This window comes from Neofelis nebulosa, chromosome 8 (assembly GCF_028018385.1).
Source record: "Neofelis nebulosa isolate mNeoNeb1 chromosome 8, mNeoNeb1.pri, whole genome shotgun sequence".
NCBI lineage: Eukaryota > Metazoa > Chordata > Mammalia > Carnivora > Felidae > Neofelis > Neofelis nebulosa.
Window position 1 is genome coordinate 77,910,028 of NC_080789.1, and position 25,562 is coordinate 77,935,589.

General features: G+C 40.6%; 1 protein-coding gene across 7 annotated transcripts in view; it reads right to left on the reverse strand.

Annotated features, from left to right (window-relative positions):
- BICD1 (BICD cargo adaptor 1) overlaps positions 1-25,562 on the reverse strand; it is a 261,478-nt gene that overhangs the window by 57,759 nt on the left and 178,157 nt on the right. For all 7 annotated transcript variants that reach the window (XM_058743157.1, XM_058743156.1, XM_058743160.1 and 4 more), the window contains exons 3-4: positions 16,526-16,678; positions 1,666-2,091 (exon numbers count right to left, since the gene is read on the reverse strand). In XM_058743157.1, coding sequence (XP_058599140.1) covers positions 1,666-2,091; positions 16,526-16,678 — 579 coding nt within the window. The remainder of the gene's footprint in view (positions 1-1,665; positions 2,092-16,525; positions 16,679-25,562) is intronic.

Below are 25,562 nucleotides of genomic sequence, written 5' to 3' on the forward strand. Positions count from 1 at the left end.
ATGTGAGAGCAGCCCTGAGTTTGCAGCCCAAGGGCCGACCTAGTTGAAAACTGTTGTGCTGTTTTATGCAGAAAAGCCCCTCTTCCTAATCTACACTGCCACCCTAATAAGAAGAAACAAAAGTCTCAGCATGCTAACTTTCCTAAAGCCACCAACGTGACAGTTTAAGAAAAATTTTATATTAATTCTATTTAATTTGGGGGCATGAATTCTTATATTATCTGTCACATACAAATTTAAAATATGTTTGCTATCAATCTAGTTGTATTAGTGTGAACTGAGCAAAAAGACATAAAAAAATATTACCTATACAGAACTGAACTTTGCAGTCAGATAAAAGTCTATATATATTCATTTTCTTCCAATGGCCATGCCCTCTTGATTTCAGTTAAACATTGTGAAAACGAATTCTTTGCTAGTAGCCAAGAGCACAGGGCAGGTAAAGTGCACAATGTGTTAACTCGTGATGTAATATTAACAATAAACCTATAAAATTAACTTCACTTGGTCTCCAGATTTTTATTTATTTCCGCTAATTTCACTTTTTAGCCATCACTTCTGTAGAGGCAGAACATTATAATCCCTGTTTACCATAGAAATAAATGACTGCACAGTCCTGATGGCCTCTAACCAGCTATATGCAGAGAAACTTGGGGGGTGAGGGGGTGGGTAACAGACCAAAGAGTTAATCACCTGACAAGCCTGTTGAACCAGATTCCTGGTTCAGAAGATTTGCATGGAGCCCAAGAATGTGTACTACAAAGAAGCCCTCAGATGATGGTGTTGGTGGCAGTGCCATGCTTCAGACGAGATTCCCATTAGCACTAGATTAAGGTATGGCAGGGAGGCAGTATCTAAACTAGAAAAGCCATTTCACAGTGAGATAAACTTAAAAGGCAGGACTCTTCACAAGATATTTGAATTTGAAGATGCTAAAAATTTAAGGCCTAGCTCATGTTGCAATAAGAACTCCTTGGTTTCAGATTTATACCTACTCTGTATTTTGAATCATATGATATCCTGGCTAATTTGTAGACTGAAAGTCCTTCATGTCTTTTAAAAGCTTCGGGGCGCCTGGGTGGCTCAGTCGGTTCAGCGACCGACTTCGGCTCAGGTCATGATCTGATGGTTTGTGAGTTTGAGCCCCGTGTCAGGCTCTGTGCTGACAGCTCAGAGTCTGGAGCCTGCTTCTGATTCTGTGTCTAGCTCTCTCTCTGCCCCTCCCCTGTTCATGCTCTGTCTCTCTCTGTCTCAGAAATAAATAAACATTAAAAAAAAATTTTTTTTTTAAAGCTTAAAGTATTCCTGTGAAGTGTATCATTATTCTTTAACACTACAGTTGTTTGTGGTGGGAAAGTCAGATCACTCATATATAAAGCTTTTGAATTCTTCTGTTAGAAACGCATCAAGAGGCTTCTCTCCCTTCACACCTGATCATAATCCACTTTGTGGCTCTAAGATATATTTCCTAAAGCCAGGTAAATGAGAGATTTCTTTCCAACACCTCTTCGGTTGTGTCTTTCTAAAATACTATACTTTCAAGGTTGCCAGGTGAAGAAGCAATATTTCAAAAAATAAGCTAGAAGTAAAAATGTGAGAAGAAGATATCACAAAACAGGCTCCGTGCAGCCTGCAAGAAGTTCACAGAAACAGAAGAGATTTTACCTGCATAAGTTGCTGCTTTAACTTCTGTATTTCTGAAATGTTCAGCTCACTGAATAAGTCAGAAACGGGGTGTAGAGACTCTCCTTTCCTTAAAGTGGGAGTCCGATAGTCTCCATTGAGTTTCACAAGGGGCCCGTGGATATGCCCATTCATTTTGTCGTCATTGTTCGGTTCACCCGCATCCTCCGCAAATTTGAGTCCATCGACAGAGATGCTAAGATGGTTGTCATTGAGGGTGATATACTGGGAGAGCTCCTTCCGCAGGATGTTCTTTTGTTCCCTCTCGTTTTTTAAGGTCTCAAGGGCTTCTTCCAGCTGGTGCTCTGCGATCTCTTTCAACCGGATGGCATCTTCCAGCTGGCTGTTGAGCAGCACGGTTTCTTCCTCAAATCGCTTAATCTCATGCTTTAGGCCTTCGTATTCAACCTGAATTAGATATGACAAAGAAGATTCATAAAACTAAAATTTGGGTCTTACAACACTGCCATTAACCATTCTAGTAGACCTAATTATTTAAAAAATTAAAATGTTAGTTTCAGGCATACATTATAGCAAGTAGACTAATATAACACTGTACGTTAACTAAAAATAAAATAAAAGAAAGAAACTGCACAGTATAAATTGTTTCTTTACAAAATAAATCTCAAATCTCAGTACACAGTATATATACTCTTAAGGTAACAAAGGACAGGTTCTTTGTATGTAAATTATATAATTTATAACATTTTTTAAAAATTTTTTTTTCAACGTTTTTTATTTATTTTTGGGACAGAGAGAGACAGAGCATGAACGGGGGAGGGGCAGAGAGAGAGGGAGACACAGAATCGGAAACAGGCTCCAGGCTCCGAGCCATCAGCCCAGAGCCTGACGCAGGGCTTGAACTCACGGACCGCGAGATCGTGACCTGGCTGAAGTCGGACGCTTAACCGACTGCGCCACCCAGGTGCCCCTATAACATATTATTATTATATAATTTATATATGTAACATGATATATAATCTATATATATGTTAAGTTATATATATAAATTCAATTCTTAGCAGAGATGAAAAAGGTGTCTGTTTTTATGATTTCTTTTTATAGGAGCCAATGGCCAAAAGGGGGCATTGTTTGCCTAAAAAAAAAAACAAAAACCCAGGAATTAAAAAAAACAAACAAACAACATAGTTTATCAGAATATTTACAACCAAGAAAATATTTTATCATCACTATTATTTTGTTTTATTCAATTATTACTGATAAGGAAATTTTTATACTCAGGTAAATTAGCTAAAATATCACAATAAGAATTTAATCTCAAGAAAATATGTGTGAGAGTAAAACAAAACAAAGAACAATTTTATGTGCTTACAGATAGAATCTGGAATAGCGGTACTGATTATCTAATAACAAATATATATATATATATATATATATATATATATATATATATATAGTTATCAATGTAATATTCTTTTGAATTAGAATCAAATTGCCTGCTTAAACACTCTCTTGGCCATGAATGCCCACAAGTGAAAGAGATCCCTACTCTAAATTGACATGCCTCTTTGTTTTCTTTTGTTTTGAATTTAAATTTTAGTTAATGATGAAGTTTTTGGGGTGAGGGTGGGATCCGGAGCCCACGACCAAGAAAGAATTCTTGAGACGTCTTTGGTGCAAAAATGGTGACTTTATTAAAGCACGGGGACAGGACCCATGAGCAGGAAGAGCTGCCCCAGACCCTGTGAAGAGACTGGTCATATATTTGGGAGTTGGGGGAGATAAAGTCCAGAGGAAGGTTCCAAAGAGATTTTCATATGCTAAAGAAGACTCACAGGATACTGGAGGCCTAGCTATTGTCAAGCTAAGATAGTTTTTCCCTCTAGTAAATCATTAGCATTAAGACAGCAGGGAGTTCCTGGAGAAACATTTTACTCTGCCTGCCTCAAGTATTTGTCAGTGGGCTGCAGGTTATAAGGAAATTTAGTTCTACCTGCCATTTCCTTCCCACATCAGTTAACATACAGTGCAATATTGATTTCAGAGGTAGAATTCAGTGATCCTTCACTTACAACAGCCAGTGTTCATCACAAGTGCCCTCCTTAGTACCCATTACCCATCTAGCACATCTCTTACCCACGTCCCCACCATCAACCCTCAGTTTGTTCTCTATCTCTAGTCTCTTGTGGTTCCCCTTTCACACGTCACTTTTTAATTTAATAACTCTTTTACCTCCACAGAGGTAATTTCCTCAGAAGGAGGAAATACTTGTTATGCACCTAGGCGTCCCTCACAGTGATTCAATATTCTTACATCATGTTCCAACAGAATTCTGCTCTTCAACAAATGTTTGCTGAATAAATTATTGTGGAAGAAAAAATAAACTAGGAAGGTAATATAATAAAGTCATTATATTAGATACTAATATAAACTATGTGTTTCACTTTACATTTATCTTAGTGTTTATATTAAACTTCCATTTTAAGAAATACTAAAAAAAATTAAAGGATGGGGATCTTTAATTACACCCTCCAACCCCTGTTCTTCACATAATCTCAGTGCAATGGCTTATCTCATAAAGGTTAGGATAACAATTTTTGGTATAGGTTTAGGTCAGATATAGGTTTGGCTGATGTAACAGAGACCTAAGTAAGAATGATTTAGTCTAGATAGAAGTTTGTTTCTCTGTCTCATGTAACACTATGGATGTAGTCAGTCAAGGGCCAATAGGACTCTCTGCTCCATCATAAGGTCATCCAGGAACCAGTCTTCTTCTGTTTTATTGCACTGTCTTCTACTCTGGCCCATATGATCTAAGGCAGTATGCCACCTTGATCATGTTTCAAACAGTGGCTCAAAGTAAGGGGAACACCCCTTCCCTTTTTTAAAAAAATTTCTTTTTAATGTTTATTTATTTTTGAGACAGAGAGAGACAGAGCATGAACAGGGGAGGGTCAGAGAGAGGGAGACACAGAATCTGAAACAGGCTCCAGGCTCCGAGCTGTCAGCACAGAGCCCGACGCGGGGCTCGAACTCACGGACTGTGAGATCATGACCTGAGCCGAAGTCAGACGTTCAACCGACTGAGCCATCCAGGCGCCCCCTCACCCCTTCCCTTTAAGTACATGTCCCAAAAGGTGCTCATCACTTCTCATATACCATTGGGCAATACTAGTCATATGAAACTTATTTACAAGGGAGGTGAAAGAATAAGAATATATCTTTCCTCTGGGTAGCCTTATGCTCAGTTAAAACTGGGTAATACATTGGGAGAAAGGAATAATGGATAATGCTGGACAAACAGCACTCACCGTTATACAAGATCATTGGAACTTCACATGTCCATGACAGAATCATTCAAAAGACTCAAATCATGGAAATTGCTTGGGATAACAGAATCTGTGTCCTTATATCATGGTTTCTTCTAGGCCTCCTTATATACTGTAAAGTTATCTTCCTCTTGACCTTCTCTTTTCCCTTCCCAGGACAACTCAGGATACCTATCATTTGCTAACCTTTCCTAGTATTTCAACCAATCCTCTGACTGCTCCCAAATTACATGATAGCTTTACATATGCAGACATTTCTCTAGTTTGCATTGTAGACCTTTTATTCTGTAATCTTTGCTAAACTGATAGCTAACGCCAGGGACTGTCAAACATTACTGTGACTTCTGGACAAAAGCTAGCCCACCATCTATTTTTACAAATAAAGTTTTATTAAAATACATTCAACCTATTTTGTCTATGGCCATTTTCATGCTACAACACCAGAGTGGAGTAGTTGGAAGAGACGCTGTTAGACATGTACTAGGCCTGCAAAACCTAACATATTTACTTCCTGGCCCTTTATTGACAAAGTTTACTGATTTCTGAGCTATACTTGAAGACACTGTAGATTTTTTTAGTTTCTAATTCTTATTTAATTGACGGTACACTTCGTATAAGACTTGATCTCTTTGTCTCTGGGCAGCTTCACTCACTCTACTCACTTCTCACTCAAATACTCCTAATATTTACCCAGCTGTTTCATGTTTCTCTGCCTCAGCAAAGGACGTCATCTGGAAAACTATTCATCTTTCAAGACCCATGTCAAAAATCTGATCCTAACTCCAAAGGCAAACAGATCCCTCTTTTCTGATGTCATTACCATAAGGCCACATTACATGATGAGAGGTCCAGCAAAGGAGAGGCACCAAGAAACAGGAATGAGAAGGCACTTAAAAAATTGATGTTTGATTTTTTTAAAGATATCAAAGTAGTCAATATTAGAAAAATCAGTACTTTGGTACAATTTCTTATAGCAACTTCACAGCTTAGTAACTTTCTTATTTTTAACTACAAGAGGGTTGGGGGTAAGTATCATAATCTTTCCAGAGTTTAGGAACTCTAAAAATCTTAATCTGGCCTGCCGGGGTCCAGCCCCAGTAGGTCCAGGGGTTCCCGAAGGATGAATGGCGTCCGTGAGATGACAAATGGACACAGACAACAGCAGTGTGTTAGACTGGCTGCTTTATTGTGGCAAACGTGGCATTATATTTGTTAGCAATTTGTTTGTAGCGTGCGTCATCTATGTTTCTCGGCATTACCTAATTCTAAAAATGTTCCTTTGTGTAATCACCCATTAAGGAACTTCATGGTTATTTCTTTGTAACATTCCCTCTTGCCCTTTGGTTATTGATTAATTTCCTCATATTACTTTCATTATGTATCTACGTTTATTTATAGTTTATAAGGCATTTGCTTTGCTATTTTCATGAAAGGTCATCTAGCTTTCAACACCTCAAGTGGAACATTTACAGGGACGTGACTTCTTAATTGTTCCTTTGAACCATTTGCAGCATAAGGAACAAAAGTATTCGCTTTGGTCTGGGGGGCTGGGAGGGAGCCAAGAGGACCCTGGGAACCCACACTTATGCGCTCCCAGAGAGACAATGTATACCTAGGAACTAATGAACCATCCTGTACCTTAACCCACCAGGTCCAGCTATGCTCTGGAATGCCTCCTGGGGGCCAAGTGGGCCTAGGGGGTGGAGTAACTTGTATCCATAGATACATTCCTTTGTTGCCGGAGTTTCTAATCCATTTGCCCCCCTCCTTGGCTGGGAAATATAGGGGGCTATCCTTCCTTTAGGTAGGGGATGGGCAGGCGGGGGTGGCACCGGCTGGATATAAGGTTTCATTATCCGTCTTCGGATTCTCATGGTTTCTCCCAGTTTTCCTGGGGGTCATCCCCAGAAAATGTCCCCAAGTTTGCCCCCCATGGGTTTATTTTGAATCATCAGTGCCAACTGGACCATGGGGATGACCAAGATGAGTAACAGGAGGGATACCAGTAGCTTCCCATTCAGAGGGTCACTGTGTGTTGCCCTTCCACCAACCACCCGGGCTGTGGCATCAGGAAGGCTGGATGGATAGGCTCCCGGCACCGGCCCTGTATTGCCAAATCTAACACATAGCTTTAATATGCAATTATGTGGATGGCTATGAGTTTATTATTGCCTTCCCTACTGGGACTATAAATTCTTTAAGCCAGTGACCATATCTTTTGTCCTTAAAAAAGTACATGACCTCACTGAAAGATACTCCTGAAACACTGGTTAAATGAAATAAAACTGAATTGAATACATTCCCTAGGTCTCTTATGATATTATTTCTTGAAATAGAAATATATCCCTGGAGGAAATGTTCTTCATAATAGAAGTATGATTGAATTATTAATTTTAAACAGGGGTTTCAAAGCCTAGATAACCAATATTGAGTGCTTTAGCTTAGCATGTGAGATATTAGGGACAGAGAACTTATTATTTCTCCCCCCCACCTTTACATCTCTAGAAATTGAAGCTAACATAATTCCCTGCCCTGTAGGTAATACTGGGACCAGGCAAGTTTTTCTGTTAACTCTATGTTAACCAATACTGAGATGAGGGATAAAAAACTTGGCTGCTTGTGGGAAATATTTGCTCCTAAAAGATGAGACCCACATCAGGACCCTTGCTTTGTTGTGCCTCCTAAATGACAGCCATTATGTCATAGACTCAATCTATCCCAACCAGCTCCCCACCATGCAAAACCCAGTCCAGAGCCTAAAATCCTATGAACACCCTTTGCCTAAACCTCCCATTTTAGACATTACTGGGGCTCTGTCGAGGTGGGTTGTCTCTAACTGGGAGAGGTCTAATAAATAGCTCTGCTTCATCAATGGGTTTTTCTGGTAGGAAATTGACAGTTCACTTGACCTCTCTTCATGGCTCCTATACTTCTTTCAGATATTTTATTTTTAAAAAATATCGAGGTATAAATAATATTTATAAGACTGGACCTGATTTTATTTTGTACACGGAACCAAATCAGCACACAGAGCAAAGTAGCTAAAGTTTTCAAAGTCGACTCTCTGATGTTCCCATATATTTCATATTTATAAAATAAATAAAACAATAAAATGTGGTTTGGTTAATTACAATTATCTGAAATTATAATTTCCTTTCTAAGCTGAAAAGAATAAATATAAGAGAAAGAAAGAAACAATTTACTCATTCTTTTAACAGATGTCTATTCAATGCCTTCTATGGGTCAGGCTCTGTACTAAGTGCTATATAATTGTTGAGGGGAATAGAAAATAAACAAAGTAATATATAGGAACTATATAGAGAATAAGAAGTGCTATTTAAACCAGAGTTATTTAGAAAATAATAAATAGTTAAGAGAGAAATAGAACCTCAGGAAGAAAAAGAATCTTCTAGTTCTCTGAACTAAGCATTTTACAATGCTATTAGCTTACCTATTCAGAGAAATGTCAATACCCAGGCTGCAGGAGTATACTTTGCTTAGGGAGCTTCAGTACAAAGCAACATTCAGACCAGTTTTGAGATTGAAAGCCAGCACCGTCATTTCTTTGGGAAAAAAAACAACTGTGGCATGTATACATAAAATATTATACTTAATACCACATTAATTGGGAAGAGAGTTTATGATGGATTCTAACTCCTGGCAATAAAGGCCAACAGGAGGAAAAAACACCAAAAAGCTAAACCTAGCATTTTCTTAATTGGGAGAGACTTATAACACTACAGTGTATCCATTTGTCAGGGAATAAGCCAGAATGGCCCTTTGTGCAGAAAATGATTTCAAGTTAATTAATTAGACATTTGATTGGGAAAATTACCATATTGCATCTAGAAAATAAAACTGAAGAGATGCGTACATTTTCCCATTTGTTTGTTTTGTCTTTTTTCAAACTTCTGAGTTAAGCATTTGATTTCCATATTTCAATTACTGGTGGAAGGGCATGGATAAGCCATAAACAGTAATCAGCCAGACTAATAGTACAGATTCCCACAGCAACGGCATCTGGGTTAATGAATACTCACAGGATACCTTGGCAGACTTTCAAGAATACCTAATTCTGGCCTAAAGTAACCTCCCGAGTCTATCAGTCTACCACATGCCGTGATGGGAGGCTACAGCAAGGCTGTCTGGCCGCACTCCTGCCTGTGCAGAGAGGGTTTAGAAGGACTGGAGCTAATGGCCACTTCAAATATCTGCACTTCAAGTAAATTCGCTTCAAGTCCTCTGCATTCTTCATCAGTGACCAAAACACCAAACAACAAAATAACACCCTTCTTAAAAGTTTCTCAGAAACATACTTAAAAATTTTTTCTCAGACTGATTTTCTTCACATGAGCTCACTGACCCCAGCCAAACTGAGACCTGGGATGCTCACCAGCCCTCAGAACAGAACACACACACAGGGAGTCAGTACTTAAACTGCAAGGATTGAGGTAAAAACAGAGGGGGATGTCCTGGTAGCCCTTTTTAATGGTCTGAAACCACCCCCCCACCCCCACTCCTGTGCTCCCTGGTAGATACATTGTTTCCCCAACACTCCAAAGCTGGGGGGAAGTGGCATGGATCAGAAATCAAATTTCAATTGTGTCAACACGTGGATTTTTTTTTTCTTCTGGATTCTTTCTTTCCCTTCCCAACCCTTGTTATCTATCAAACCCCGAGGAGTTCCGGAAGATGGCGGCGTAGGAGGACGCTGGGCTCACCGTGCGTCCTGCTGATCACTTAGATTCCACCTACACCTGCCTAAAGAACCCAGAAAACCGCCAGAGGATTAGCAGAATGGAGTCTCCGGAGCCGAGCACCGACGAGAGGCCCACGGAAGAGGGTAGGAAGGGCGGCGAGGCGGTGCGCGCTCCACGGACTGGCGGGAGGGAGCCGGGGCGGAGGGGCGGCTCGCCGGCCAAGCAGAGCCCCCGAGTCTGGCTGGCAAAAGCGGAGGGGCCGGACAGACTGTGTTCCGACAGCAAGTGCGACTTAGCGTCTGGGAGGTCATAAGTTAACAGCTCTGCTCAGAAAGCGGGAAGGCTGGAGGACAAAGGGAGGGAGAGTTGCTGAGCCCCCGACGACAGAGCTCAGTTTGGTGGGGAACAAAGGCGCTCGCCAGCGCCATCTCCCCCGCCCACCCCCCGGCCAAAATCCCAAAGGGAACCAGTTCCTGCCAGGGAACTTGCTCGCTCCCCGCAAACACCCAACTCTGTGCTTCTGCGGAGCCAAACCTCTGGCAGCGGATCTGACTCCCTCCCGCTGCCACAGGGCCCCTCCTGAAGTGGATCACCTAAGGAGAAGCGAGCTAAGCCTGCCACTCCTGCCCCCATGCACCTTGCCTACCCACCTTGCCTACCCCAGCTAACAGGACAGATCCCCAGCACCACAAGCCTGGCAGTGTGCAAGTAGCCCAGACGGGCCACGCCAACCCACAGGGAATCCCGCCCCTAGGAGAGGGGAAGAGAAGGCACACACCAGTCTGACTGTGGCCCCAGCGGTGGGCTGGGGGCAGGCATCAGGTCTGACTGCAGCCACGCCCACCAACTCCAGTTATACACCACAGCACAGGGGAAGTGCCCTGCAGGTCCGCACCACTCCAGGGACTATCCAAAATGACCAAACAGAGGAATTCCCCTCAAAAGAATCTCCAGGTAATAACGACAGCTAACGAACTGATCAAAAAGGATTTAAACAATACAACAGAAAGTGAACTTAGAATAATAGTCATAAAATTAATTGCTGGGCTTGAAAACAGTATAAAGGACAGCAGAGAATCTATTGCTACAGAGATCAAGGGACTAAGGAACAGCCAGGAGGAGCTAAAAAATGCTATTAATGAGATGCAAAATAAAATGGAGATGACCACAGCTCGGATTGAAGAGGCAGAGGAGAGAATAGGTGAACTAGAAAATAAAATTATGGAAAAAGAAGCTGAGAAAAAGATTAAAAAAATCTAGGAGTATGAAGGGAAAATTAGAAAATAAAGAGAGATAATCTACGCATAATTGGTATTCCAGAGGAGGAAGAGAGAGGGAAAGGTGCTGAAGGGGTACTTGAAGAAATTATAGCTGAGAACTTCCCTGAACTGGGGAAGGAAAAAGGCATTGAAATCCAAGAGGCACAGAGAACTCCCTTCAGACGTAACTTGAATCGATCTTCTGCACGCCATATCATAGTGAAACTGGCAAAATACAAGGATAAAGAGAAAATTCTGAAAGCAGCAAGGGATAAACGTGCCCTCACATATAAAGGGAGACCTACAAGACTCGTGACTGATCTCTCCTTTGAAACTTGGCAGGCCAGAAAGGCTTGGCACGATATCTTCAGTGTGCTAAACAGAAAAAATATGCAGCCGAGAATCCTTTATCCAGCAAGTCTGTCATTTAGAATAGAAGGAGAGATAAAGGTCTTCCCAAACAAACAAAAACTGAAGGAATTTGTCACCACGAAACCAGCCCTACAAGAGATCCTAAGGAGGATCCTGTGAGACAAAGTACCAGAGACATCACTACAAGCATAAAACATACAGACATCACAATGACTCTAAACCTGTATCTTTCTATAATAACACTGAATGTAAATGGATTAAATGCGCCAACCAAAAGACATAGGGTATCAGAATGGATAAAAAAACAAGACCCATCTATTTGCTGTCTACAAGAGACTCATTTTAGATCTGAGGACACCTTTAGATTGAGAGTGAGGGGATGGAAAACTATTTATCATGCTACTGGAAGCCAAAAGAAAGCTGGAGTAGCCATACTTATATCAGACAAACTAGACTTTAAATTAAAGGCTATAACAAGAGATGAAGAAGGGCATTATATAATAATTACAGGGTCTATCCATCAGGAAGAGCTAACAATTATAAATGTCTATGCGCCAAATACCGGAGCCCCCAGATATATAAAACAATTACTCACAAACATAAGCAACCTTATTGATAAGAATGTGGTCATTGCAGGGGACTTTAACACCCCACTTACAGAAATGGATAGATCATCTAGACACACAGTCAATAAAGAAACAAGGGCCCTGAATGATACATTGGATCAGATGGACTTGACAGATATATTTAGAACTCTGCATCCCAAAGCAACAGAATATACTTTCTTCTCGAGTGCACATGGAACATTCTCCAAGATAGATCATATACTGGGTCACAAAACAGCCTTTCATAAGTATACAAGAATTGAAATTATACCATGCATACTTTCAGACCACAATGCTATGAAGCTTGAAATCAACCACAGGGAAAAGTCTGGAAAACCTCCAAAAGCATGGAGGTTAAAGAACACCTTACTAACGAATGAGTGGGTCAACCAGGCAATTAGAGAAGAAATTAAAAAATATATGGAAACAAACGAAAATGAAAATACAATAATCCAAACGCTTTGGGATGCAGCGAAGGCAGTCCTGAGAGGAAAATACATTGCAATCCAGGCCTATCTCAAGAAGCAAGAAAAATCCCAAATACAAAATCTAACAGCACACCTAAAGGAAATAGAAGCAGAACAGCAAAGGCAGCCTAAACCCAGCAGAAGAAGAGAAATAATAAAGAGCAGAGCAGAAATAAACAATATAGAATCTAAAAAAATGGTAGAGCAGATCAACGAAACCAAGAGTTGGTTTTTTGAAAAAATAAACAAAATTGACAAACCTCTAGCCAGGCTTCTCAAAAAGGAAAGGGAGATGACCCAAATAGATAAAATCATGAATGAAAATGGAATTATTACAACCAATCCCTCAGAGATACAAACAATTATCAGGGAATACTATGAAAAATTATATGCCAACAAATTGGACAACCTGGAAGAAATGGACAAATTCCTAAACACCCACACTCTTCCAAAACTCAATCAGGAGGAAATAGAAAGCTTGAACAGACCCATAACCAGCGAAGAAATTGAATCGGTTATCAAAAATCTCCCAACAAATAAGAGTCCAGGACCAGATGGCTTCCCAGGGGAGTTCTACCAGACGTTTAAAGCAGAGATAATACCTATCCTTCTCAAGCTATTCCAAGAAATACAAAGGGAAGGAAAACTTCCAGACTCATTCTATGAAGCCAGTATTACTTTGATTCCTAAACCAGACAGAGACCCAGTAAAAAAAGAGAACTACAGGCCAATATCTCTGATGAATATGGATGCAAAAATTCTCAATAAGATACTAGCAAATCGAATTCAACAGCATATAAAAAGAATTATTCACCATGATCAAGTGGGATTCATTCCTGGGATGCAGGGCTGGTTCAACATTCGCAAATCGATCAACGTGATACATCACATTAACAAAAAAAAAGAGAAGAACCATATGATCCTGTCAATCGACGCAGAAAAGGCCTTTGACAAAATCCAGCACCCTTTCTTAATAAAAACCCTGGAGAAAGTCGGGATAGAAGGAACATACTTAAAGATCATAAAAGCCATTTATGAAAAGCCCACAGCTAACATCATCCTCAATGGGGAAAAACTGAGAGCTTTTTCCCTGAGATCAGGAACACGACAGGGATGCCCACTCTCACCGCTGTTGTTTAATATAGTGCTGGAAGTTCTAGCATCAGCAATCAGACAACAAAAGGAAATCAAAGGCATCCAAATTGGCAAAGATGAAGTCAAGCTTTCGCTTTTTGCAGATGACATGATATTATACATGGAAAATCCGATAGACTCCACCAAAAGTCTGCTAGAACTGATACATGAATTCAGCAAAGTTGCAGGATACAAAATCAATGTACAGAAATCAGTTGCATTCTTATACACTAACATTGAAGCAACAGAAAGACAAATAAAGAAACTGATGCCATTCACAATTGCACCAAGAAGCATAAAATACCTAGGGATAAATCTAACCAAAGATGTAAAAGATCTGTATGCTGAAAACTATAGAAAGCTTATGAAGGTAATTGAAGAAGATATAAAGAAATGGAAAGACATTCCCTGCTCATGGATTGGAAGAATAAATATTGTCAAAATGTCAATACTACCCAAAGCTATCTACACACTCAATGCAATCCCAATCAAAATTGCACCAGCATTCTTCTCGAAACTAGAACAAGCAATCCTAAAATTCATATGGAACCACAAAAGGTCCCGAATAGCCAAAGTAATTTTGAAGAAGACCAAAGCAGGAGGCATCACAATCCCAGACTTTAGCCTCTACTACAAAGCTGTAATCATCAAGACAGCATGGTATTGGCATAAAAACGGACACATAGACCAATGGAATAGAATAGAAACCCCAGAACTAGACCCACAAACGTATGGCCAACTCATCTTTGACAAAGCAGGAAAGAACATCCAATGGAAAAAAGACAGTCTCTTTAACAAATGGTGCTAGGAGAACTGGACAGCAACATGCAGAAGGTTGAAACTAGACCACTTTCTCACACCATTCACAAAAATAAACTCAAAGTGGATAAAGGACCTGAATGTGAGACAGGAAACCATCCAAACCTTAGAGGAGAAAGCAGGAAAAGACCTCTCTGACCTCAGCCGTAGCAATCTCTTACTCGGCACATCCCCAAAGGCAAGGGAATTAAAAGCAAAAGTGAATTACTGGGACCTTATGAAGATAAAAAGCTTCTGCACAGCAAAGGAAACAACCAACAAAACTAAAAGGCAACCAACGGAATGGGAAAAGATATTTGCAAATGACACATCGGACAAAGGGCTAGTATCCAAAATCTATAAAGAGCTCATCAAACTCCACACCCGAAAAACAAATAACCCAGTGAAGAAATGGGCAGAAAACATGAACAGACACTTCTCTAAAGAAGACATCTGGATGGCCAATAGGCACATGAAAAGATGTTCAACGTCGCTCCTTATCAGGGAAATACAAATCAAAACCACACTCAGATACCACCTCACGCCAGTCAAAGCGGCCAAAATGAACAAATCAGGAGACTATAGATGCTGGAGAGGATGTGGAGAAATGGGAACCCTCTTGCACTGTTGGTGGGAATGCAAATTGGTGAAGCCGCTCTGGAAAGCAGTGTGGAGGTTCCTCAGAAAATTAAAAATAGACCTACCCTATGACCCAGCAATAGCACTGCTAGGAATTTATCCAAGGGATACAGGAGTACTGATGCATAGGGGCACGTGTACCCCAATGTTTATAGCAGCACTCTCAACAATAGCCAAATTATGGAAAGAGCCTAAATGTCCATCAACTGATGAATGGATAAAGAAATTGTGGTTTATATACACAATGGAATACTACGTGGCAATGAGAAAAAATGAAATATGGCCTTTTGTAGCAACGTGGATGGAACTGGAGAGTGTGATGCTAAGTGAAATAAGCCATACAGAGAAAGACAGATACCATATGGTTTCACTCTTATGTGGATCCTGAGAAACGTAACAGAAACCCATGGGGGAGGGGAAGGAAAAAAAAAAAAAAGAGGTTAGAGTGGGAGAGAGCCAAAGCATAAGAGACTGTTAAAAACTGAGAACAAACTGAGGGTTGATGGGGGGTGGGAGGGAGGGCAGGGTGGGTGATGGGTATTGAGGAGGGCACCTTTTGGGATGAGCACTGGGTGTTGTATGGAAACCAATTTGACAGTAAATTTCATATATTAAAAAATAAAAAATAAATAAATAAATAAATAAAAAAGAAAAAAAAAAAAGAAAGTCTTGACATCTGAGGGCAGAGGTGGCCCCTGCTCTGCCTCATGGAGTCATGGACAAGAAGTGACAGTTTGAGGATCCTAGGCAAGGAGACTTTCCTATGGCTCAGGAGGAGGGCCAGTAGCTCTGAGAACCCATGGACATTAGACAACCCAAGTGGTGTGTCTGGAAGGATCACATAGTAATCATTCTATCACAGTGTTATGTTTTTGGGAAATAAAAAAAATACTCTTAAAAAAAAAACACCCCAAAATAGTTTTGGATAGAGATATCAGCTTGGGAAGGGAGGAGAAATAGAAGCATACACCTGGGATGGCCTCTAAGTTTAGTTACTTAGTTACTTACTTTTGTTACTTACTGTAACATACCACAAGCAAACCAATCAGGAAAATTAAGCAATTAAACTAAGCCTCACTACAAAAAAAAAAAAAAAATTATTTGAACATCCACATGCAATGTTTTTGGTCAGGTTACAGCTGAAGGAAAATCAGATATTATCTTTTTCTTATAATTTTATTCCTATTCATTTATATTTCATAATCCCTTTCCCTGTGTGATTTGAAAGCAATCTGCAGAAAGAGAGAGAAGGGATTGCTCTTAATGAGAAGCTGTCAGGTTAAATTGATTATAATACAATTCAATTCCACCTAAAATAAGTTAACACAGGGCTACAGGATAAACTAAGATTTTTGCTTCTTATCCAGCAAAGTTTTATTGTAAATTATCCTTGTAGGTTTGACTTTTAAAGGTTAGCTGAAACAGGAGGAGGGTCAGGAAATACCAGCACATAAATACTGTAGGAAGATTAAGGCAAATTCAGACAAGTTCCTTTCTGAGAAATAAAGAGATTTAACCTTGGTGGTCAGAAGATGTGGCTCTATCTGGAGTGTAACTGAAAAACTTTTTGAACCTCACCTGGTTCTGCTTTAACGTGGACACGAGTTTCTGCAACGTGATATTTTCTTCTTCCAGCTCAGTGTAGTCCTGAAGGAGGCGGGCTTCTCGGAATTTGTATTCTCGGATTTCATCCTTCATCCGTATTCTCTGTAGCTCCACCATCTCATTGTTCTGAAACAACAGAACAGACAATAGATATAAAACTTATGCTAGGTTTTATAAAGTACAGATACTTGGTGGTTAAAGATAATAATAAAAACACCTCATAGAATGTAAGTCAGTCCCACCATCTTTTGAATGGCAATGTAGTGGTATGTGACAAAACTTTAAAAGCACATACATGAGATTCAGCAATTCTACATAGAAAAAACAATTTTAAAAGTATTTTCATAGAGAAAAGTAAACCTGTATATATTTACACAAAGAACTGGAAATAGCCTATATGTTTGCTATCGGGGAAACAATGAAATAAAGAATCAGGCATCTGCTGAATTGGCATTATAAAATTATTTAAAAGAATGAGAAAAAAATGAGGAGCTTAATATACTGAAAGAGAAATACAGCTACAATATATTATGAAATATAAAAGAAAATTATAGGTTAGTACACATACAGTACCAACTTTCCAGCCTCCGAGTATGGGGGCTGTCCATCCACAAGTTTCCCAATAAGCCACATGGTCTGACCTGCCTCTGTCCAGCCCTTGGGCATGCGTGGCAGTCTCAGTAGCCTTCCTCGTGCCCCCCAACCATGCTGGACTTGCCAGCTTGCTCCTGCCTTGAGGCCTTTGCACTTCCCCTCCCAGAACTTCTTGCCTCCAGATCAGGTTTTTAATTTTTTTTAATTTTTTATGTTTATTTAGTTTGGAGAGAGAGAGAGACAGAGTGCAAGCAGGGTAGGGGTAGAGAGAGGGAGACACAGAATCTGAATGAAGCAGGAACCAGGCTCTGAGCTGTCAGCACAGAGCTGGATGTGGGGCTTGAACATGTGAACTGCCAGATCATGACCTGGGCGAGAGTCAGATGCCTAACTAACTGAGCCACCCATGTGCCCCCTGATCAAGGGTTCTTGACCTCATTTGTGCCATGGCCCTCTTTGACAACATGTTGAAGGTGATAAAGCTTTTCTCAGAATAATATTTTAAAGGGTTCAGAGCATGCATACTGATTATTTTGAGCTGCAGGCCCTTGAGAAACAGCTGATGCAGGAAGGGTTCTCTCTGCCCTCCCCCTTTCTACCTAAAAGCAGGACACGAAACTGCCCCTGAGAAAGGCGCTCTCCCTGTTCCAGAAGAGAAGGACATTCTTATCAGCAGCGACAGTATGGGCACCAAAATGGACTTGTACAAACAAACCTACTAAAATAACCCTGATCTTCTATTAGGTTCTCCATACATTTCCTAGTCACTGTTCCACAATGTACTGCCCCTAGCACAAGTTATCATATCTTGTCACATCCCCACAATTTATCATTTTTTGTTTAAAAGGTATATGTAAGTTTGGGGGCTTGATGGCTTCTTTGGGTTCTCATTTTCCTTCTAAAGCCCCCTGTGTACACATAAAAAAGTTAATTCGTATGCTTTCTTCTTGTTCATCTGTCGTATCTTGTGTATGTCTTATATAATATGTTTTATGTTTAATTCTTTGGCTCAGGCACAGAGAGGAGGGAAAATTTCCTCCCTCAGAGCTTACGCTTTGACAGGATCACAAAGGATACTGATTATACTACAATTAAATTAATACAACGTTTTAAAAATTACGATACGGTAATCAGGTCATTTATTACAGTAATGGACCCCAATTAATCATACTTCTCTTGGAGTCTCCTCTTAAGCTGACTCTGAGCTGGCCTCTGACTTGCTCTGACCTGCAGAAGGTGGTGGAAGTGTTGTGGGATTTCTGAGCCTCAGCCTCACAAGGTGGAACAGTGCCACCGTACGAAGAAGCCAGGCCCGCCTGCAGGAGCCATGCCGTCAAGCCCACAGTCAGCACCAGCTGCCAAGCACGGGAGAGGGACTTTGTGGACTATTTTGCTCAGTTGGGCTGCCGGGTGACAAGCGGCCCTGTGAGTGACTGCAGGCCAGTCCATAAGAACTGCTCAGCCGAGCACAACCCAAATGACCGATCCTTGGAATCACGGAGTGCTGCTTTAAGCCTCTAAATGTTGAGGTGACTACACGGCAATACTGACTGACAGCATAATCACGTGTGCTTCTTTATTAACACAACGCAATAATCAGATTTAGTGGCAGATCTAAGAAATACCATAATTTCAAAGCAATGATGATATTTCAAAATACCTGCAAGAACAGAGATGTGGTATGAAAATACTGATCACAAAGTAACAGGCGATGGTGATACTACTGAGGCTTGATGCCTACATTCACATCAAGACAAAGTCAAATTTCAGCCTGACTTCAGTGAACGCAATGTAATTATTTTTCCCACCCAAGTTTATCATCAAGTCTCCTGAATTCTATCCATAGACTCTGAGGACCCAGGTCAAAAAAACTCTTCTGCTTCTGCTTGTCATTTAGATCTCAATTCAAATGTCATCTCCTCAGAGGGACCTTCTCTAAACAGCTAAGATGACAGCTCCCTGGCTCTCCCTTCACCTTGCATGATTTACTTTATATGTCAGCCTTTAGTGTATAGTAGGCACTCAAAAAGTAACCATTGAAAGAATAGCACCAATCATTACTTGAAATCATTCACGTACCTTTTATACTTTTGACATTAAATTTCCTTTTTCATCTGAACATAATGAACCTTTTCTGTATTGCTCATCGATGTGTCCCTAATACCTGGCAAATTTTAGGCCCTTATAACCATGGAATTAACAACAAAACAGGAATACAAATGGTTAACTCAAAATTTAAAGAAGAATATTATTGCTGGGATGATGGCTTTTGGTTTTGCATTGCTTTAGAGTGGGGACCAAAGGGAGAATAACACACTTTGAAATAAAACATACCTAAATCTGTGAAATAACTAGACTTGCTATAATTCTTCTTCACTATATAGTCCAGCAACTTGGAGGCAGAAATGTTACTTTATTCCCTGTTCCTTGGACACATGTGCTCAATAAGTATAGAATGAAAAATAGTGGAGTTTGGCTATAAAGCCAAATTAAAATATTTCATTAAATTATTTTATTTTGCAGAACATGAAACCTTGAAATAATATTGTTCTATTTCTTGAGAAACTTACCATTAACTGAGTGATGTATATTTATTTAGTTGTCCATATCTACCTGCATAAAGATGTGAAGAAGCCTGATAAATTGGATGCCAGTCATTTATATAAAATTGTAAAGAAAAATGTTAAGATATAACACATGCTCTAAAATGTGAATGTAGACATTGTAAAAAAAATGTAATAACCAGAAGCCTAGCTTGAATACACTGAGAATTAACCATTAAAATCTTATATAGTAAGATGGTAAATGTCAAATTTAAGGCCACAGAAACGCTAATGAAGATCACTATCAAATAACTCATAAAATGGCTAATGAAAACTCCTGATGCTAAATAAGGAAAAGGAGGAGCTTAGCTGGGAGACAGGTTAAGTTCAAAGACTAGCTAACAAGGAAACAGACATAAGGCCCAAAGGAAGAAAACTGGTCTTCTGTATTCTTTTTAATGTTTATTTATTTTTGAGGTGGGGGGGAGAGAGCACATGTGAGCAGGGGAGGGGCAAAGAGAGAGGAAGACAGAGGATTCCAAGCAGACTCCAGTCTCCACACTGAGAGCAGCGAGCCCAATGCAGGGCTTTAACTCATGAACTGTGAGATCATGACCTGAACAGAAGTCAGACCTTCAACCGACAGAGCCACCCATGTGCCCCTGGTCTTATGTATTTTGCTAGAAGTCCTTGTTTTTGAACTGGCAAAGACTACATTCTTTGAGCGATGTTCTTTGCTTCCATCATAAATTTAAAAGATTTCTCCTATTGTTTTTTGTGCCACGAATCATACATTTATCTCCTACAATTTTTTCTTCCTGGGATAAGATGTTGGTGAGCTCTTCTAAAAACCCCTGTAAAGAATAAGGAGAGTGAGAAAAATAAAGCAGGAGAGAAAGGGAGACAAGGTACGACTAGGGAATGCTTTAGTTTGTCACCTCCAGAGATCTGAGCTCCAGTTCCTCCTCAGAGCAAATGGACCTGAAATGTTTGGGGTTGACTATCCTCATTATTTGCATTGCACTAGAGCATAGTAGCATTCTTAGTTTTATTTTAATTAATATTAAAAGGATTTCTTTTTGTGCAAACAATACATTCCTTCTATTATCGGCAAGAAGAAAATCTAAGCATTTGTTACCACACAAAAGTATTGTATAAATAATGCCTTCCAGTCATATAGCTTAGCCTTTTATAAATTAGTTAATTCACTGTCACATTAAGTCTTTATAATAGTTTGTGTGAGATGGGCACTAGACCCTCCAGTTTATTCATCTGTAAAATGGGGATCCTAATACTTAACATTATGTGGTAATTATAAGGATTTAATAATGTAACATGGGGAAAGGAGCAGAGATGCCAGACACACAGATAATTTACCATAACACAACAGAACAAGTGTTGTTAGAGAGGTTCACACCACAAGGCTGAGCAGTCAATTACTACTGGTTAAGTCAGCGAAAGCCTTACAAAGGAAGTTACATTTGAGCAGACCTTGAAGGACACGTAGTAGAGTTAACTAAATCGATAAAGAGGACAGCCCTTCTACTCAGAAGTAAACTTTTGAAACAAAAGCAGAGTCATATTTGTGTTGAGGGCAGTGTTAAAATACCCAGTGGTCAAGGGAGGGCAGAAGATGGCGGCGTAGGAGGACGCTGGGCTCACCGCGCGTCCTGCTGATCACTTAGATTCCACCTACACCTGCCTAAAGAACCCAGAAAACCGCCAGAGGATTAGCAGAACGGAGTCTCCGGAGCCAAGCGCAGACGAGAGGCCCACGGAAGAGGGTAGGAAGGGCGGCGAGGCGGTGCACGCTCCACGGACTGGCGGGAGGGAGCCGGGGCGGAGGGGCGGCTCGCCGGCCAAGCAGAGCCCCCGAGTCTGGCTGGCAAAAGCGGAGGGGCCGGACGGACTGTGTTCGGACAGCAAGGGCGACTTAGCATCTGGGAGGTCATAAGCTAACCGCTCTGCTCAGAAAGCGGGAAGGCTGGAGGACAAAGGGAGGGAGAGTTGCTGAGCCCCAGGACAACGGAGCTCAGTTTGGCAGGGAACAAAGGCGCTCGCCAGCGCCATCCCCCTCGCCCATCCCCCAGCCAAAATCTCAAAGGGAACCAGTTCCTGCCAGGGAACTTGCTTGCTCCGCGCAAATACCCAACGCTGTGCTTCTGCGGAGCCACCCCTCCGGCAGCGGGTCTGACTCCCTCCCACTGCCACAGGGCCCCTCCTGAAGTGGATCACCTAAGGAGAAGCGAGCTAAGCCTGCCCCTCCTGCCCCCGTGCACCTTGCCTACCCAACTTGCCTACCCCAGCTAACAGGACAGATCCCCAGCACCACAAGCCTGGCAGTGTGCAAGTAGCCCAGACGGGCCACGCCACTCCACAGTGAATCCCACCCCTAGGAGAGGGGAAGAGAAGGCACACACCAGTCCGACTGTGGCCCCAGTGGTGGGCTGGGGGCAGACATCAGGTCTGACTGCGGCCCCGCCCACCAACTCCAGTTAGACACCACAGCACAGGGGAAGTGCCCTGCAGGTCCCCACCACTCCAGGGACTATCCAAAATGACCAAACGGAAGAATTCCCCTCAGAAGAATCTCCAGGAAATAACAATAGCTAATGAACTGATCAAAAAGGATTTAAATAATATAACAGAAAGTGAATTTAGAATAATAGTCATAAAATTAATCGCTGGGCTTGAAAACAGTATACAGGACAGCAGAGAATCTCTTGCTACAGAGATCAAGGGACTAAGGAACAGTCAGGAAGAGCTGAAAAACGCTTTAAACGAGATGCAAAATAAAATGGAAACGACCACGGCTCGGATTGAAGAGGCAGAGGAGAGAATAAGTGAACTAGAAGATAAAATTATGGAAAAAGAGGAAGCTGAGAAAAAGAGAGATAAAAAAATCCAGGAGTATGAGGGGAAAATTAGAGAACTAAGTGATACACTAAAAAGAAATAATATACGCATAATTGGTGTCCCAGAGGAGAAAGAGAGAGGGAAAGGTGCTGAAGGGGTACTTGAAGAAATTATAGCTGAGAACTTCCCTGAACTGGGGAAGGAAAAAGGCACTGAAATCCAAGAGGCACAGAGAACTCCCTTCAGACGTAACTTGAATCGATCTTCTGCACGACATATCATAGTGAAACTGGCAAAATACAAGGATAAAGAGAAAATTCTGAAAGCAGCAAGGGATAAACGTGCCCTCACATATAAAGAGAGACCTATAAGACTCGTGACGGATCTCTCTTTTGAAACTTGGCAGGCCAGAAAGGATTGGCAGGAGATCTTCAATGTGTTGAACAGAAAAAAATATGCAGCCGAGAATCCTTTATCCAGCAAGTCTGTCATTTAGAATAGAAGGAGAGATAAAGGTCTTCCCAAACAAACAAAAACTGAAGGAATTCGTCACCACCCCTACAAGAGATCCTAAGGGGGACCCTGTGAGGCAAAGTACCAGAGACATCGCTACAAGCATAAAACATACAGACATCACAATGACTCTAAACCTGTATCTTTCTATAATAACACTGAATGTAAATGGATTAAATGCACCAACCAAAAGACATAGGGTATCAGAATGGATAAAAAAACAAGACCCATCTATTTGCTGTCTACAAGAGACTCATTTTAGACCTGAGGACACCTTTAGATTGAGAGTGAGGGGATGGAGAACTATCTATCATGCTACTGGAAGTCAAAAGAAAGCTGGAGTAGCCATACTCATATCAGACAAACTAGACTTTAAATTAAAGGCTGTAACAAGAGATGAAGAAGGGCATTATATAATAATTACAGGGTCTATCCATCAGGAAGAGCTAACAATTATAAATGTCTATGTGCCGAATACCGGAGCCCCCAAATATATATAAAACAATTACTCATAAACATAAGCAACCTTATTGATAAGAATGTGGTCATTGCAGGGGACTTTAACACTCCACTTACAGAAATGGATAGATCATCTAGACACACGGTCAATAAAGAAACAAGGGCCCTGAATGATACATAGGATCAGATGGACTTGACAGATATATTTAGAACTCTGCATCCCAAAGCAACAGAATATACTTTCTTCTCGAGTGCACATGGAACATTCTCCAAGATAGATCATATACTGGGTCACAAAACAGCCCTTCATAAGTATACAAGAATTGAAATTATACCATGCATACTTTCAGACCACAATGCTATGAAGCTTGAAATCAACCACAGGGAAAAGTCTGGAAAACCTCCAAAAGCATGGAGGTTAAAGAACATCCTTAAAGAATGAGTGGGTCAACCAGGCAATTAGAGAAGAAATTAAAAAATATATGGAAACAAACGAAAATGAAAATACAATAATCCAAACGCTTTGGGATGCAGTGAAGGCAGTCCTGAGAGGAAAATACATCGCAATCCAGGCCTATCTCAAGAAACAAGAAAAATCCCAAATACAAAATCTAACAGCACACCTAAAGGAAATAGAAGCAGAACAGCAAAGGCAGCCTAAACCCAGCAGAAGAAGAGAAATAATAAAGAGCAGAGCAGAAATAAACAATATAGAATCTAAAAAAACGGCAGAGCAGATCAACGAAACCAAGAGTTGGTTTTTTGAAAAAATAAACAAAATTGACAAACCTCTAGCCAGGCTTCTCAAAAAGAAAAGGGAGATGACCCAAATAGATAAAATCATGAATGAAAACGGAATTATTACAACCAATCCCTCAGGGATACAATGAAAAATTATATGCCAACAAATTGGACAACCTGGAAGAAATGGACAAATTCCTAAACACCCACACTCTTCCAAAACTCAATCAGGAGGAAATAGAAAGCTTGAACAGACCCATAACCAGCGAAGAAATTGAATCGGTTATCAAAAATCTCCCAACAAATAAGAGTCCAGGACCAGATGGCTTCCCAGGGGAGTTCTACCAGACGTTTAAAGCAGAGATAATACCTATCCTTCTCAAGCTATTCCAAGAAATACAAAGGGAAGGAAAACTTCCAGACTCATTCTATGAAGCCAGTATTACTTTGATTCCTAAACCAGACAGAGACCCAGTAAAAAAAGAGAACTACAGGCCAATATCTCTGATGAATATGGATGCAAAAATTCTCAATAAGATACTAGCAAATCGAATTCAACAGCATATAAAAAGAATTATTCACCATGATCAAGTGGGATTCATTCCTGGGATGCAGGGCTGGTTCAACATTCGCAAATCGATCAACGTGATACATCACATTAACAAAAAAAAAGAGAAGAACCATATGATCCTGTCAATCGACGCAGAAAAGGCCTTTGACAAAATCCAGCACCCTTTCTTAATAAAAACCCTGGAGAAAGTCGGGATAGAAGGAACATACTTAAAGATCATAAAAGCCATTTATGAAAAGCCCACAGCTAACATCATCCTCAATGGGGAAAAACTGAGAGCTTTTTCCCTGAGATCAGGAACACGACAGGGATGCCCACTCTCACCGCTGTTGTTTAATATAGTGCTGGAAGTTCTAGCATCAGCAATCAGACAACAAAAGGAAATCAAAGGCATCCAAATTGGCAAAGATGAAGTCAAGCTTTCGCTTTTTGCAGATGACATGATATTATACATGGAAAATCCGATAGACTCCACCAAAAGTCTGCTAGAACTGATACATGAATTCAGCAAAGTTGCAGGATACAAAATCAATGTACAGAAATCAGTTGCATTCTTATACACTAACAATGAAGCAACAGAAAGACAAATAAAGAAACTGATGCCATTCACAATTGCACCAAGAAGCATAAAATACCTAGGGATAAATCTAACCAAAGATGTAAAAGATCTGTATGCTGAAAACTATAGAAAGCTTATGAAGGTAATTGAAGAAGATATAAAGAAATGGAAAGA